The sequence below is a fragment of the Neophocaena asiaeorientalis genome, unplaced genomic scaffold (genome assembly GCF_003031525.2).
Source record: "Neophocaena asiaeorientalis asiaeorientalis breed wild unplaced genomic scaffold, Neophocaena_asiaeorientalis_V1.1 scaffold138, whole genome shotgun sequence".
Lineage (NCBI taxonomy): Eukaryota > Metazoa > Chordata > Mammalia > Artiodactyla > Phocoenidae > Neophocaena > Neophocaena asiaeorientalis.
Genome location: NW_020172632.1, coordinates 4,856,566 through 4,874,985, shown reverse-complemented (window position 1 = coordinate 4,874,985; position 18,420 = coordinate 4,856,566). Strand labels below are relative to the sequence as shown.

The window sequence follows — 18,420 nt, the reverse complement described above, 5'->3', positions numbered from 1 at the left end:
ATTTTTTTAGAAATGAATGAACAGATTTTTTTCTCTTAAAACTATGTTCATTTATACCAAAAGGAGAATTTCCCAGATATTCAAAGGATCTTACTGAACATAAAATAAACTTACACTTGTTATATGATGATATAAATACTGGATTTTCCATTTTATTTGTGCCATTTCTCTGCTCTGTCAATTCAAATTCTGTAATATCTCTTGACCTATCACTATTGTCACTGCAGTTCAAGACCAATTTACCTCTTTTCTGGATATAATAACAACTTTATAACTGTTTTATCTATAGTCAGTCTCTAGCAGCACTGACTCATTCCACATGTGAAATAAAATTCATAGTTTATGGCAACACAAGAAAAATTTAAACATAAAAAATTCTCTCTGCCTTTTGGCTTCCTCTCTCCCCTCTACTACTGTGCACTGTGAATCGGCATTATGCATCCACCAAACCTCCCCACTGGCAGAAATACCTGCTTAACCATGAATGCAACATTCTCCTAGCTCCAACAAGACCACTTAAAAGATAACATTGCTTCTGGATCTTGTAAGGGGGCCATTTTTTGCAGATCTGGATTGTGTAAACTGTCAGTAATATGTCATTTAGTGTACAGCACTCTGTCTCAAAAAACTTATAATTGTGCTTTGAATTCTAATGGGCATATCATTTCTCAGAGCTTTCTGAGATGCTGTTCTGGGTTATAATCCTCAATTTGGTTCAAATAAAATTTTTCTTTTCTTTCTTAGACTGATGATTAATTTTTAGTCCACACAGAATGTTCCCACATTTACAAAGCACAGCTCTGATCATATCACATCTTCCCCACCTTGTCCTCCATTCAAATCACAAGCATCCTATGCTCTAACCCCAAACCAACTTTCTTGTCTTATCTCTCTTCCCTACTGTATCCTTACAAGCAGGATTACTTCCATTTTCCATCTCTGAGCTTTAGCATATGCTATTTTTTAGTCTCCCTTTTCTTCTCCCATATCCAAGCACCTGAAAAAGCTGACCCCAAATCAAGGCTTAGGAAAAACACCAACTCCTGCATATAGCCTTCTTTAATTCCCTATCAGATACTAATGTGACCACTCCCTTCTTTGAACTGCCATAGCACATTCTTTGCATTTCTTATATGGCATCATCCACATTCAGTCCTGGATCTGATTAATAGCAAGGATTCAAGCCAGACTGCCTATATTTCAATCCCGGCTTTGCTACTAACTAGCTGTATGTCACTGGGCAAGTTACTTGATTTCTCTGCGTCCCAATTTCTTCCTAATTCTTCCTTCCTTTCTAAATTTCATGGGAATTCCCTGGTAGTGCAGTGATTAAGAATCTGCCTGGGGGCTTCCCTGGTGGCACAGTGGTTAAGAATCTGCCTGCCAGTGCAGGGGACACGGGTTCGAGCCCTGGTCTGGGAAGATCCTACATGCCACGAAGCAACTAAGCCTGTGCACCACAACTACTGAGCCTGTGAGCCACAACCACTGAGCCCACATGCCACAACTACTTAAGCCCGTGAACCTAGAGCCCGTGCTCCGCAACAAGAGAAGCCACTGTAATGAGAAGCCTGCACACCACAAGGAAGAGTAGCCCCCACTCGCTGCAACTAGAGAAAGCCCACATGCAGCATCAAAGACCCAAAGCAGCCAAAAATAAATAAATTAATTAAAAATAAAAAAAAAGAATCTGCCTGCCAATACAGGGGACATGGTTTCAAGCCCTGGTCTGGGAAGATCCTACATGCCACGAAGCAACTAAGCCTGTGCACCACAACTACTGAGCCTGTGAGCCACAACTACTGAGCCTGAGCGCCTAGAGCCCGTGCTCTGCAACAAGAGAAACCACCACAATGAGAAGCTCACGCACTGCAACGAAGAGTAGCCCCTGCCCGCCACAACTAGAAAAAGCCTGCACGCAGCCACGAAGACCCAAATGCAGCCAAAAATAAATACATAAAAATAAATTTTAAAAAGTAACTATTTCATGTGATGAGGACTAAACAAATTAATATTAATAAAGTGCTTAGAACAGCACCAAGAGCATAATAAGCTCGAGTGTTTGTTAAATAAAATTTGTATGCTCATCTCCTCCACACTGCTTATAAAATTGTAAAGCAACCTTCAAGTCAGCAGCAAATAATTCAATTGAGTACATCTTATGAGATAATGGGATTCAGACCTTCCTAAGAGCTCACAAATTAGTGACAATGACATACTGATAAAAGGCAGGAAGCAACTTCTGCAACAACAGTATGTGCAAAATCGATAACATCTATGAAGTGCCAACCATGAGCCATGCACTGACCTAAATTCTATTTTGGTCTTATATCAAAAGGACCATTTTAACATACCAAGTGAAGCAGTACATAAGCTTTATTTTCCTGTGTTTCCCACCCCCAGAGTCTAACCATTCACACAATCACAAAAACCAATTAAAAAAATATAGTTCTAGGGGAATTCCCTGGTGGTTTAGTGGTTAGGACTTGACGCTTTCACTGCCGGGGCCCAGGTTCGATCCCTGGTTGGAGACCTAAGATCCTGCAAGCCTCACAGTGGAAAAAAAAAAAAAAAAAAGAAAGAAACTTTAAAAAAGAATGTAAAAGATGTACAAATATTAATATATTATACAAACTTAGAGGAAACAGAAATCATTACAGCTTAGAATAATCTGAAAAGGCGGCCCCCCCCCAAAAAAAAAGATGGGAACAGAGGAAAGAAGGAGTGATACTGTCTGGAAAATGGAGAATTCTAGGAAGGTTTCCTAAAAGCTTTAACATTTGAATTGGTTTTGAAATCAGGTACACAGGAAGAACACTTTGGATAAAGAGAAAAGCATGAGTAAAGGAAGAGAAACAGAACTGAGAAAGGAACACCGAAATGAATAACAATGGGACAGGTGGAGGAATATCCTTCCCTGGAGATATTTAGGGAAGATATAAATATTTGTCCTTCCAGTTAGCTGGGGTTCACTTGTGTCTAGAACCTGGCATCTACCTTCCAGGTCTATGGGTCTACATATCATGAACCATGAACCTTCACTCATTCATGTACCAAATACTCAATGAGCATCTAATGGGTACCAGGCACTGTGTTAGTACTTGGTTTATTCAGTGTGAACAAACAAATCTTCCCTCATAGAACTTAGATTCTTGTGTGTAGAGGGGGAGGAAAAAAATTAAATAAATAAGTAAAATACTTTATATGTTAGACATTGATAAGTGCTATACAGAAAAATAAAGCATGAAGGAGGACTAGGAGTACTGGCTAGTGCGATTTAATATTGGATACTTAGGAGAGGTCTTACTGAAAAGTGAGGGAAAAGCCATGGGAATATGTAAGGAAGAGCCTTACAGGCATTTAGAATAGCTGGTGCAATGGCTGTGTGGTTGTAGCATGTTAGTAAGCCAGGCAGTTTCAAGGAACATTAATTAAGGACAGTGTGACTGATAAAAGAGAGGTATAAGAAGTTAGGTTAGACAGGTAATGGTTTAAGAAGTACAAATGCTATAGAAGACTTCAGTGATAGTTCGGAATGGTATGAAAGATCTTCGAAGAATTTTCAGCAGAGGAGTGACATGATTTGACTTAGTTTTAACAGGATCACTTGGGCTGCTGTGTTGAAAATAAACTGATGGGGGAAAGGCTACCAATAAGAAGACCAGTTAGACATGAAAGGATGTTCAACATCACTAATCATTAAAGAAAAACAAAACTACAATGAGGTATCACCTCACACCAGTCAGAATGGCCATCATCAAAAAATCTACAAACAATAAATGCTGGAGAGGGTGTGGAGTAAAGGGAACCCTCTTGCACTGTTGGTGGGAATGTAAATTGATATAGCCACTATGTGGAACAGTATGGAGGTTCCTTAAAAAACTAAAAATAGAACTACCATATGACCCAGCAGTCCCCCTACTGGGCATATACCCTGAGAAAACCACAATTCAAAAAGAGTCATGTACCACAATGTTCACTGCAGCACTATTTGCAATAGCCAGGACACGGAAGCAACCTAAGTGTCCATCGACAGATGAATGGATAAAGAAGATGTGCCACATATATACAATGGAAAAAGAAACAAAATTGAATTATTTATAGTGAGGTAGATGGACCTAGAGACTGTCATACAGAGTGAAGTAAGTCAGAAAGAGAAAAACAACTACTGTATGCTAACACATATATATGGAATCTAAAACAAAAAAAAGAAAATGGTTCTGAAGAACCTAGGGGCAGGACAGGAATAAAGACACAGACATAGAGAATGTACTTGAGGACATGGGGAGGGGGAAGGGCAAGCTGGGACAAAGTGAGAGAGTGGCACTGACATATATACCCTACCAAATGTAAAACAGATAGCTAGTGGGAACCAGCCACATAGCACAGGGAGATCAGCTTGGTGCTTTGTGACCACCTAGAGGGGTGGGATAAGGAGGGTGGGAGGGAGACTCCAAGAGGGAGGAGATATGGGGATATATGTATATGTATAGCTGATTCACTTTGTTATAAAGCAGAAACTAACACAACAATGTAAAGCAATTATACTCCAATAAAGATGTTTTAAAAAATGAAAAAAAAGACCAGTTAGGAGACCACTACACAAATCCAAGATTAACTTAGACCAAGACTGGCCCAAGGATTGAGGGGTGGTTGGGTTCCAGATATATTTGGAAGGTAGAGCCAGAAGAATTTCCAAACAGACTGGACACAGAATACGAAAGAAGCCTTAAAGATGACTCCGAAGTTTTGAGCCTGGTAACTGGAAGGATGGCACTGCCATTAACTTAGGGAAGACTACAAGAAGAGGAGGTTTTGAGGGAAGATCAGGAGGTCAGAATTGAACTTGCTAAGCTTGAGATGCCTATGTTAGTAGAGATGTCAAGTGGGCAAGACACTCAAGTCGAGGAGTTCCCTGGTAGCCTAGTGGTTAGGATTCCAGGCTTCCACTGCCGTGGCTGGGGTTTAATCCCTGGTCAGGGAACTAAGATCCTGCAAGCCACGTGGCACAGCCGACAAAGTTAATTAATTAATTAATTTTTAAAAAAGACCCTCAAGTCGAACAAAACAGGGAAGACAGTCAGGCTGAAGGAAGATATTTGGAAGACATCAGTATAGAGACAGTATTTAAGGCCAGGAGACTGGATAGCTCACCAAGGAAATGGATAGAGACAAATAAAACTTACAGGGACTGAGCCCTTGAGTTTTTCAAAATGAGTGAAATATGGGGTCAGAAAGAGGGATGTACGGAGATAGAAATTAAATTGTGGGAGATGAGGGATGCCGAAGGAGTCCAGGGTTTCTTGTGGTGCTTGAACACAATGAGATTAGAGCTGGTAGTCTCAAAGCCAAAAGTGGCAGCAAGCTTGTAAGTGCTGGGAGATAGGGAAGGCCAGGGGTTTGGCTAGAAACAGCATTCTGAAGCCACTGTTCACCCCTATCAATGGGCATGCAGTGACACTGGAGGGAGGGGAAGACAATCTCACTCTGAACATGCAGTGTTCAGCAGTGACCTCCTGGTGCAGTCACTGGAGGGAGAGCAGCCAGGGCTCCTTCTTGGGGATCCTTATATTTTCATTTAACCTGTGGTTAAATACTGTCTTCCATGTATAACACTGGGAACAGCTATGCTAATAATCAATGGAACAGCACCTCCTTCCTCTGCACTATTTTCCAGAGCAGTTTTCACCAACTCCTTTCATTCTTTTGAAAAGAAGACTATCAGCGCCTCCATCCCAAGAGAAAAGAAATGTATTCCTTGAGGGCCAGAAAATAAAACATTCCTTAAGCAGATTTTAGGGCCATCTGTTTTTATTTGTGCTACAATGAACCTTTAAAATTATGCTTTTGTAACTTCACATTTCTCTGAAGAATATGTGTAGCTTTGAACTAAAATAAACCAAAACTCTGATTTTAGAATTACACAGGGAAAAGAATCTCAAGAGGCCATTCAGCCTAAATTATACAAGACGGGGATTACACAGATATACAACTTCACAGATTCTTGCATTATATCACAACCAATATAAATTTCTCTATTTCTCTCTGGTTTTGAGTAAAGAATTAATACAATTTTGTTCCTTTTTGCTTGAAACTTTGACATGAGGTTAACTCTTTGGCTCTATTGCCCCTGTGACATGATGAAAGTTTGAATGTCCACTACATTTCTTGAAAATTTTTGTTATTTTTTAGTTATATTTAAAATAATTGGCAAAATGTACATATTTAGTACATATTTAAAGTGTACAATCTGATGAATTTTGGTATGTGCATATACCCATATAAACAGCACTTGAAATCACTCTACTCTGTTCCACCAATCTAGAAATACATAGTATACCAAAACCATACTGTCTTGATTAACCTACCTTTAAAATAAGCCTTAACATCAGGTAGTGTAAGTCTTTGAATTATGTTCTTCTTCAAAGTTGTCTCAGCTCTTCTAGATTTTTTGCATCTCCATATATATTTTAGAATCAGTGTCTCAGTTTCTATTTTGAAACAGCCTGCTGGTATTTTGATTGGGTCTGTATTGAAGCTATGAATCAATTCCGGGAGAAATGACATCTTAACAATATTGAGTCTTCTGATTCATAAATATAGTATATCTCTTCACTTATTTGGGTCTTCAATTTCTCTTAGCAATATTCTGTAGTTTTCAGTGTATGAAAATAGTATTGTTTTTTAAAACTATTTATTTATTTATTTTTGGCTGCGTTGGGTCTTGCTGCACATGGGCTTTCTCTAGTTGCAGCAAGCGGGGGCTACTCTTTGTTGCGGTGTGTGGGCTTCTCACTGCGGTGGCTTCTCTTGCTGCGGAGCACGGGCTCTAGGCCTGCGGGGTTCAGTAGTTGTGGCTTGCAGGCTCTAGAGCACAGGCTCAGTAGTTGTGGCGCACGGGCTTAGCTGCTCCACGGCATGTGGGATCTTCCCGGACCAGGGCTCGAACCCATGTCCCCTGCATTAGCAGGCATATTCTTAACCACTGTGCCACCAGGGAAGCCCTACTGTATTGTTTTTAAATTCCAATTTCTGATTGTTAGTATACAGAAATACAGTTGACTTTTACACAATGATTTTGCAACTCTGATAAATTCACTGGACCACATCTAGTACTATTCCGTAAATTCTTTAGAATTTCCTACATAGACAATCATGTTATCTGTGAATAAAGACAATCTTACTTCTTTTTTTCATCTGTATTCCTCTAATTTTGTTTTATTGCCTTATTACATTGGCTAGAAGATCCACTGAAATGCTAAATAGAAATAAGAGTAGACATCATCTCCTTGTTCCCAATCTTAAAGAAGAACCAGTCAATCAAGTCACTGTTAGATATATTAATTTTAAGTTTTTCATAAATTCTCTTTATTAGATTGTAAAAGTTCTCTTCTATTTTTAAACTGCTGATACACATATATATATATATATATACACATATACACAGATAGATAGATATCTCTATATATATAGAGAGAGAGAGGGTGTGGGGGAGAGAGAGAGAGATTGAATGGAAGTATGAGTTCATCAAATGCTTTTTCTGCAGCAGCTTTTTCTTTTAACGTGTTTTTCCTTTCTATCCTGTTAATATGCTGAGTTACAGATTGATTTTTGAATGTTAAAGCAATTTAGCATATTTGGAATAAGCCCCATTTAGTCATGAAGTACCTTATTATTTTGTGTATTACTGAATTGGATATACTAAAAACTTGTTATGTATTTATGCAACCACCTATGAGGGATATAGGTCTGCAGTTTTCATTTCTTCCAATTTTTTTTCTAGTTTTGATACTAGTGTAATGAAGGCCCCATCGAAAGAGATTCCCTTCCTCATCTATTTTCTAAGAGTGTATAGAACTGGTGTTATTTCTTCCTTCATTTTGTAAAAGTCACCAGTGAACATATCTAGACCTGGGCTTTTCTTTGTGAAAAGGTTTATAATAATAAATTCAACTCTTTCAATGGACGCAGGGCTATTCCAGCTACCTATTTTTTCTTGACAGAGGTATGAAAGTTGATGTTCAAAGAATTTGTCCATTTTGTCCACGTTGGACATGTACTAGCATAAATGTGTTCATAATATGCCCTATTGTCTTCTTACTATTTACAGGACTTGTAATGATATCCCTCTCACATCTCATAATGTTAATTTGTGTTTTTACTATTTTTTAATTGAAGTATAGGTGATTTACAATATTAGTTTCAGGTGTGCAACAGTGATTCAATATTTTTATAGATTATACTACATTTAAAGTTTATAAAATAGTGACTATATTTCCCTGTGCTGTACAATATATCCTTCTAGTCTTATTTATTTTATAGACAGTAGTTTGTACCTCCTTACTCCCCTACCCATATCTTGCCACTCCCCACTCCCCTCTTCCTAGTTTATTCTCTATATCTGTGAGTCTGTTTCTGTTTGGTTATATTCATTAGCTTGTTTTATTTTTTAGATTCCACATACAAGTGATAGCATTACAGTATTTGTCTTTCTCTGTCTGACGTATTTCACTAAGCATAATACCCTCTCGGTCCGTCCATGTTGTTGTAAATGGCAGAATTTCATTCTTTCTCATGGCCGAGTAATACTCCATTACATAGATAGACAGATAGATAGATAGATAAAGAGATATATCTATGTATCACATCTTCTTTATCCATCCATCTGTTCATGGACACTTAGGTTGCTTCTATATCTTGGCTACTGTAAATTATGCTGCTATGAACATTGGGGTACATGTATATTTTCAAATTACTGTTTCTGTTTTCTTCGAATATACATCCAGGAGTGGAATTGCTGAATCATATGGCAGTTCTATCTTTACTTTTTTGAGGAATCTCCATAATATTCTCCATAGTAGCTGTACCAATTTACATTCCCACTAACAGTGTACTAGGATCCCCCTTTCTCCACAGCTTTGCCAACGTTTGTTATTTATAGGTTTTTTTAAAAATTAATTTTTATTGGAGTATAGCTGCTTATAGACATTTTGATGATAGCCATTCTGACAAGTGTGAGGTGCTATCTCACTGGGGTTTTGATTTGCATTTCTCTGATGATTAGAAATGTTGAGAAACTTTTTTTTCATGTGCCTTTGGCCATCTGTATATTTTCTTTGACACAATGTCTATTCATGTCTTACCTTTTTTTTTGGCCATGCCGTGCAGCTTGCAGAATCTTAGTTCCCCGATCAAGGATCAAACCTGGGCCCCGGCAGTGAGAGCACTGACTCCTAACCACTGGACTGCCAGGGAATTCCCTTCTGACCATTTTTAAATCAGGTTGGTTGTTTTTTTGATATTGAGTTGTGTGAACCATGTATATAGTTTGGACATTAACCCCTTATCGGTCATATCATTTGCAAATATTTTCTCCTTTTCAAGAGGTTGTGTTTTCATTTTGTTGATGGCTTCCTTTGGTGTAAAAAAAAAGTTTACATTTAATTAGGTCCCACTTATTTATTTTTGCTTTTATTTCTTTTGCCTTAGGAGACAGATCTAAGAAAATCTTCCTACGCTTTACGTCAACGATTTTCATTTCAGTTATAGTATTCTTCAGTTCTGACTGGTTCTTTTAAATATTTTCTAGTTCCTTGTTAAAATTCTTACTGTGTTCATCTATTATTTTCCCTAATTCAGTTAGCATTCTTATTACTAATGCTTTGAACTCTTGATCTGGTAAATTATTTGTTTCATTAGTTGTTTTTTCAGGAGTTTTCTCTCGTTCTTTCAAATGAAACAAATTCCTCTGTCTTCTCATTTTGCTTAACTTCCTCTGTGTCTATGAAATTAGGTGGCACAGTTATCTATTCTGGTCTTGAGGGGCTGTCCTTGTATGAGTGTCCTTATACAGTGCATGGGCCGACTGGCTTTGGTGGGAGTGCTGCATCTGACACAAGCACAAACCGTCTCTTCCCCCAGGCTGTGCCGGCAGCTATCACCCTGGTACAAAGTGGGGTTGGAGGTGGAGTGGCTAGGAAGAGAGCCAGGTGTGGGCTGGGGCTTCTCCTCTGCTCGCTGGCCATCAACACCCTATTTGGGGTGCAGTGAGGCCCCAGGTTGCTGGAGCAGAATCCCTGAGGGTCAGGTCCAAGCTGCCTCAGTTCCCTCTAAGTGTGTGATCTCCCACTCCCAGCACCAGTTCCCTTGCTCCGGAGGGGAGCAGTACTAGAGCAAGAAAGGCTGAAGTGGGTGCTCAGCATGGGTTGCAATGCGGGCTATGGTAGGCCTGGTCCGTCAGAGTCCTAGAGTGCTTCAGATGCACTGCCTCCATAAACACCAGCAATGGCTGCCCCTACCCCATTCAGATGCCTTTCTGGGTCCACGTTGGCTCTGTCCTTCACAACCACGCACTCCCCTTGGCTGCAGCAGCCCTTGCCCTAGTGTGGAACTGTGTCATGGAGCAACTGGGGATGGAAAGGGCACTCAGCTCAGGCTGGGGTGCATGCTGCAGTGGTTATGGGAAACCATCCAGAGTTCTATGCAGCTTTAATCTCCTTCCTCCACCTTTTTTCAGGAGTAGCAAGTGTTTGCATGCACTTCATAATCAGAGTCTTACAGCCCTCCTGTTAGTCCCACTGGTTTTCAAACCAGCTAAGGTGCTCATCTTCTCAGTGTCAGACCTCAAGGCTAGGGTGCCCAATATGTGGCTTGAACAGCTCTCTCCCCAGGGAGGATCTCTGAGCCTATGTAATCCCCCTCCTTTTCTGTGTCTCCTTCTAGGGACACAGGTTGACCTGATCACTTCTCTTCCCTTCCTACCCGATTTTGTGCATCTGTCTTAGAGCCTTGGTTGTACAAGAATCTTGAGGCCAGTTTCCAGTTAGTTTTCAGTGAGAATTGCTCCACATGTTGATGCACTGGTGATGTGTTTGTTGGGGGGGATGGGCAGTGAGCTCCATGTCCTCCTACTCTACCACCTTTCTTGTACCCTGTGTATTTTCACTATTTATCTAATCAATCTGATTAGAAATTTGATTTTATTGATCTCAAGAACTTTTAGTTTCATTTTTTAAATTGTTTCTCTGCCTTCTTTTTTTTTTTTTGCGGTACGCGGGCCTCTCACTGTTGTGGCCTCTCCCGTTGCGGAGCACAGGCTCCGGATGCGCAGGCTCAGCGGCCATGGCCCACGGGCCCAGCCGCTCCGCGGCATGTGGGATCTTCCCAGACCAGGGCACGAACCTGCATCCCCTGCATCGGCAGGCGGACCCTCAACCACTGCGCCACCAGGGAAGCCCTCTGCCTTCTATTTTGTGAATTGCTGGTCTTTGTTATTTCCTTTCTTCTGTTTGCTTTGTGTTTCATTTGCTCTTGTTTTTCTAATTTCCTAAGGTAGAAGAGTAGGTCAATGATTTGAGATGTCTTTTTTCTCTAATATAGAAGTTTAATGCTATCAATTTCTTTCTAATCACTGCTTTAGCTGCATCCCACAAATTCTGATATGCCACGTTTTCATTTTCAGTCAGCTCAAAATATTTTCTAATTTTTCTTTAGGTTTCTTCTTTGACCCATTGGTTATTGAGAAGTGTGTATTTTATTCAAGTTTTCTATATCCTTGATGATTTTCTGTCTACTTCTTCTATCAATTATTGATACAGGGGGTTACTGAAATCTCGTAATATACTTGTGACTTCATCCTTGTAGTTCTATTTATCTATATTTGTCCTTATAGTTCTAACAGTTCTTGCTTCATGCATTTTGAAGCACTGTTATTAGATGCACAAATGTTTAGGATTGTTGTCCCCTTTTGATGAATTGATCCCTTTATAGTTATGAAATGTGCCTCCTTGTCCCTGGTAATATTGTTTATTCTGAAATACATTTTGATATTACTCTATCCACTCAAGCTTTCTTTTTTTTTTTTTTCTGTACGGGGGACCTTCACTGCTTTGGCCTCTCCCGTTGCGGAGCACAGGCTCCGGACGCACAGGCTCAGCGGCCGTCGCTCACGGGCCCAGCCGCTCTGCGGCATGTGGGATCTTCCCGGACTGGGGCACGAACCCGTGTCCCCTGCATCGGCAGGCGGACTCCCAACCACCGCGCCACCAGGGAAGCCCTCAAGCTTTCTTTTGATTAGTATTACTGTAGTATATCTTTTCCCATCCATTTACTTTTAAACTATCTGTATCCTCATATTCCAAGTGGTTTTCTTATTCACAGCATATAGCTGAATCTTTCTTGTTTATCAATCTAACAATTTCCCCTTTTTAATTGAGGGTGCATAGGTCATTTATAATTAATGTGATTATTGATATGGCTGGATTTAAATCTAGCATCTTGCCACTTATATCCTATTTGTTATATCTCCTCTTTGTTCTCCTTTTCTTCTTTTTCAGCCTTCTTTATATAATTCCAGTTTATTTTTGTTGGCTTATTAGCTATACCTCTCCATTTAAATTTTTCTAGTGGTTGCTTTTAGATTTTTATTCTACATCTTTACTTATCAATCTACTTTCAAGTAATATTATGCCACATCCCATGTCATATAGAAACTTTACATCTGTATACTTCTATTACCCCTTTCCTGGAAATACCCTTTGTTTCTACGTAAGTTATAAACTCCACAAAACACTGTTGTTAGTTTTGCTTTAAACAATTATCTTTTAAAGAGTTTTTATATTTACCTATATATTTAACCATTTCCGCTGCTCTTCATTACTTTGTGTGGTTCCAGATTTCCATTATTTGGTATTCTCCATGAAGGACTTCCTTTAACATTTCTTGTAGAATAGGTGGCTGGTAATACATTCTTTTAGCTCTTATATTTCTGAAAAAGCATTTTGCTTTTCATTTTTGAAACATATTTTTACTAGGTATAAAATATAGGTTAACAGGTTATCTATTTCAGTATACTTTAAAGATTTTGTACACTGTCTTCGGATTGAACTGTTTTGATGAGAAGTCTGCTGTCATTCTTATACTCATTCCTCAGTATATAATGTGGATTTTTTTCTCTTGCTGCTTTTAAGATTCTTCTCTTTACCTCTGGGGTTAAGCAATTTGATTATGATGATTATAATGTTCCTTAATGTAGTTTTCATCCTGTTTCCTGCAGCTGGAGTTCATTGAGCTTTTTGAATCTATGTGATTATACTTCTCATTAAATTTATAAATTTTTTTTTTTTTTTTTTTTGCAGTACACAGGCCTCTCACTGCCATGGCCCCACCCATTGTGAAGTGCAGGCTCTGGACACGCAGGCTCAGTGGCCATAGCTCACAGGTCTAGCTGCTCCGCCGCATGTGGGATCTTCCTGGACTGGGGCATGAACCCGTGTCCCCTGCATTGGCAGGTGGACTCTCAACCACTGCGCCACCAGGGAAGCCCCTAAATTTATAAAATTTTTGATCACTGATTCTTCAAATATCTTTTCTGTCAACCCACTTCTCTCCTTTGGAGACTTCAATTACAGAGTTAGGCCATCCAGCACTTCCCACATCTCAATCATGTGCTGTTCATTTAATTTTTCAGCCTTTTCTCTTTGTGTTTCGTTTTGGATAGTTCTATTGCTGTTTAAAGTTTATTAAATTTTTTCAGCAGTGTCTGATCTGCCATTAATCTCATCCAATGTATTTTTCATCTCATTGTCATTTTTGCTTCTTGAAGCTTGATTTGGGTCTTTTTTATATTTTCTGTGTCTCTCCTTAACAGGTATGTGCCTTGATCTTGTTGAAGCTTTATTTTAAGCTTGTTAGGTAGGATCAGAGCAGCCTAAATTTATGGATAACTTCGATCCTTAGGAATTATTTGTGCCTTTCTTACTCTAGCTCATAAGAATTCAAATTATTCCTGGACCTTTGAGAACTGTTCTCCCTGCTCCTTTCCAGTGTTTTTCTCACATACATGCACTGATTAGTAATCAGCTGAAGACAAAATAGGAACCTCCTGCAGATCTCCAGAGTTCTTTTATTTCCATAATCTGTCTTGTAAATTCTAGCCATCATGCCCTCCCTACACTGTCTTCAATGCAGGGAGACCTCTAGGCTCAGTTTAGGCTCCCCCCGCTAACTGCTCTATGGCCTGGAAACTCCAGACAGTAAAGTAGGGTAATCATAGGGCTCACCTTCTCTGCCCCATTGTCCTTTGCATTTTCCCCCCACATATTTTGTCTTGATGTTTAGCTATTTACTGTGGACTGCTATGTTAGTGTGCTAGTGCTGCTATAAGAAAGTGCTGCAAACTGGTGGCTTAAACAATAGAAATTTATTGTCTCACAATTCTGGAGGCTAGAGGTCCAAAATTAAGATGTCAGCAGAGCTGGTTCCATTTGAGGGCTGTAAAAGGAAAGATTTGTTCCAGACCTCTCTCCTTGACTTGCAGAGTCAAGGACTTGACCTGACTTCCATCTTCTCCCTATGTCTCTTCATATCACCTTCTCTTTATGCATATCTATGTCCAAATTTCCCCTTCTTGTAAGTCATACTAGATTAGGGCTTTACCTCTGTAAAGACCCTATAATCAGCCCTACAATCAGATGTAATCATTAAACTGATGTCTATGAAAATCGGTTTAGTATAGTGTTTAAGAGTAGAATTAGAGTGTCTGGGTTTGGAATTAGAGTGTCTGGGTTTGATTCTAGCTCCAACACTTGCTCGCTCTGTGCCTTAATTTCCTCATCTGTAAAAAGGTAATTACCCTACTCATTTCACAGAAATAGTGTGAAGATACACAGATGCTTAGAATAGTACCTGATATATAATATACCCTAAATAGATGTTAGTTAACACAATGATCAAAATAATCTCATCATAAGAACATGAGTAGCGTTACCTAGACCAACAGAGATCTTGCATGGCCTTGATGAAGGAGATTAGAAAATTTATATACAATGACTACTTCATTTATTAAAATTACTACTTCAGAAATATTATCTTCTAGCTTTCTAAGCTTAAAGTCTTTCCTTATATGGAAAAAAATGTTGCCTGCCATTTCAGTAAACAAAGAATGTTGCATGCCATTCTGGTAAACAACAAATGTTGCCTATCATCAAGTCATCAGCCACTGCACCTGCCACCAACAGTGCACCCTTAGTAAATCAGGATGGAGAAAAACAGGGTACTGGCCCTAGAGAGTTAAGATGCCTGTCTAAGGAATAATTTCAGTGAGCCCTGACTCTTGCATTTTCCCATAAATAGAAAAGCACTAAAATCATTAACTTGAGATGTCTGTTTTTTTTTTATGATTAGCAGTACTCTTCTGATGTTCAACTACATGTTTTGTTTTGTTTTTTCCCAGCAAAAACTCCTATATATCCTGGCTCCTCCCTTACCTCTTTGGAACAGCTCCTCAGAGCTATCTGAGAGGCTGTATCCTGGGCTACAGTCCTCAATAAGGCCACTGTATAAAACATAATTCTCAACTTTTACGCTGTGCTTTTCTTTTTTTTTTTCAATTGACACTTAGAGGCCTCCTCTCTCCACATTTTACATATAGTTGCCAAAACTCAGTTTTCTAAAATTCTACTTTGGTTAATTCACTTTTCTGCTTTAGAACCTGTAAAACCTCTACAAATTATCATATTAGAGTCTAGACTCCTTTGTGTGGTTTCTGAAAGCCTCTGAATATCCAGCAGTCTCTTTGTACAACTTCATTTCCCAGTCGCCTTTAGCCTCTTCTTCACTAGGCAGGTTGATATCTCCCATCCTCCCTACCAGACATGCCCATTCCTGGTGCTTTCCTGCCTTTTGTTTAGGCTGGTATCTATCCCTCTTTTCACTTATTTTCCACCCTTCACTTTATAGTGCCTATACATCCATCACCGTCCATTTCAAATCTTTCCTTCATTTACATTTACATGAATGTTTATAAACATCTACATGGAATGTGCTGCTCTGGCTGTTAGGGATTCAGGCTCATTTAGACATAAAGCAAATTCCTGACTGCTTCATTTATCAGAGCTCTCCCTTCTTTGAATCTTTAATAAACTTCCAATAAGTTTCAGCACTTATTTCCACATTACTTTATCTTTTAGCTATTTTTATATTATTTATATATCTATATTTTGTTTTTACATTTTATGTTGTTTATATTTTATTTCTGTTTCATTCAATATATATTTCTTGTGCAATTACTCTATACTACATAGACTGTTAATGATACAGTGGTAAACAAGACAGACACAGTCCCTCATAGAACTAAAAGTCTAGTAGAGAAAACAGACACTGAATAAGGAATTACAAATATAGTGAATATTACACATAGAATGTGTGTTATTAAATGAAAGCCTATCTGAAATAAATATGTGGAAAAATGAAAGCCTATCTGAGAAAATGCCATTTAAACTGAAACCTGAAAATTGAGTATGGGTTATGCAAATGAAGAGTAGGGGAAGTGCAACAATTAGAAAAGAGCTTGTGCAAAGGCTATAAACAAAAGAAAAAAAAGTTCAGGGAGTGATAAGAAAAACTAAAGGTACAAATAAAGAAAAATGAATGAGAGGAAAAGTGGCATACTGTGGTGATTAAATGAAATTATACGAAATTACTTTTTCAACTATTAGACACAAGACAATTCAAATGTCCAACATCATGAGAAATAAAATTACACTGAGTTAAAACAAAAATTGAATTAGAAGGGAAGTCAGTCTGCTAAATCAAGTAAGAAAAATAAGTGATATATAATTGGTAAGCTTTATTGAAACTTAAATGTAATAAATGACAAGAAATAGTTACTGTTTTTGAATAAAGATTTCTGAACCTGCACAACCATAAACCTAGGAGGCAGAATTCAGATAAAGGCAGATAATATGAATGGCAGTTGTTGTCATGAATGTCCTCAGTCAAGTACTGAAATAATTATGGGGGTCTCAAAGCTTTTACAAATATACTTGTATAAACAGATCTTATTACCAAACACAAAGTACCATCTTGTAAACATCAAGGATAGCAATGTACGTTATCCACTTGCAGCTGACATCTAATCATCTCACTTCTGGCAATAAGCTCCCAGAAGGCAGGCAAAATGTCCGATTCATCTTTGTATCATATCATAGAATATATTTAATAGACGTTTGTGAAATAGATAACAACATTTCAAATATGGGAAATAAAACAAGTTTTCAAAGCATAGCCTCCTTTAAAAACTATTTAGGGCATAAATTACATAAAAATAGTTCTCTTTAAAGATTTGACTCTAGTTTAGCATGGTTCCAAGGTAGGACTATCTAATAGCTAATTGTATCCCATGAAAAATTAAGCACACATTCTAACTACTATTTTCTAGTGTCCTGAAAAAAGCCATCAGACAGAAAGCCACAGGGTAAATGTTTTCTTCAAATAGGTCATTCCTACATAATAATACTGAGCCCTGAGCTTAAAAGTCCAGTAAGACATTTCTGTGATTTTAAGTGTATATCAAGTATAAAATGTTTATTGAATGTACAAATGAGTAAGTGAATAAATGGCTGAATGAGAAAGGAAAAAAGAAAGGAAGAAAAGGAAGAAAGAGAAGGAGGGAACACGTTATTTTATACCAAGATACGGTAGAAGAAGTAACTGTGGAGTTATCACCCTGTCTAATGAAACAACAAATTTTAACATTATATCAAACTAATTTTTAAATTTTCTATTTTAAATCACAATGATTACTATCCAACACTTTAGAACCCATTTTAAGAAATTTTTAAATTCAAGTACTACTTCACATGGCAAATAGGCAAGAACAGCTATTACATAATTCTGTTATGTGTAGTATGGACAATTTCATTTTAGTTACAAAATACAGCTTAATTCAAAATGCAAACATTTGCTTTCAAAAACTTATTTAAAAATAATTTTGGGACTTATAGGTTAGCTATGAAATACAGCTTAATTCAAAATGCAAACATTTGCTTTCAAAAACTTATTTAAAAATAATTTTGGGACTTATAGGTTAGCTATGATTAAACATTAAGTATAGTTAAAAGTAATATATACTTATAGAAAGAGGGAAAAATAAAAGATCCCACCACTAATAAATATTATAAAGTTAATTTCATACCTCAAAAAGCAAATCTGTCACTGACTGTCAGCATCAAAAGGTCAAAACACAACACATGACACAAGCAAAGACTACATAAATCATGAATTTAACATTTTGTCTTTCTGTTATGGAATTCCCTATCACTGATCTAAGTCATATAATACTATGAACTGATTTCACTGTCGATTAACTAAAAATTTACATGTAATCATGAATTTCTCATCTTCATTTTTGATATTCAATTATGAAAAATTCATGGGAAATCTTACCTCATTGTATCTGTTGCTGGGAATTTTGATGCTGGTTTTCCGAACTTCCATATCAACCACCAAACCTTGAACTACTGGCAATGTATACTGGTAATTTCTAAAGTCCTGGGCAAAACCAGATTGAAGTGGAAGAAAGAATTCATCAATGGCAGGATTTAATTTATAGTAATAAAATTAGCATAAATAAAAAGAATG

The 18,420-nt window shown here is 38.0% G+C and overlaps 1 protein-coding gene across 1 annotated transcript in view; it reads right to left on the bottom strand.

Annotated features, from left to right (window-relative positions):
- The window catches only part of ZFYVE9 (zinc finger FYVE-type containing 9), a 196,940-nt gene that overhangs the window by 16,417 nt on the left and 162,103 nt on the right, over positions 1-18,420 (bottom strand). The window contains exon 13 of the mRNA XM_024739235.1: positions 18,226-18,330. Coding sequence (XP_024595003.1) covers positions 18,226-18,330 — 105 coding nt within the window. The remainder of the gene's footprint in view (positions 1-18,225; positions 18,331-18,420) is intronic.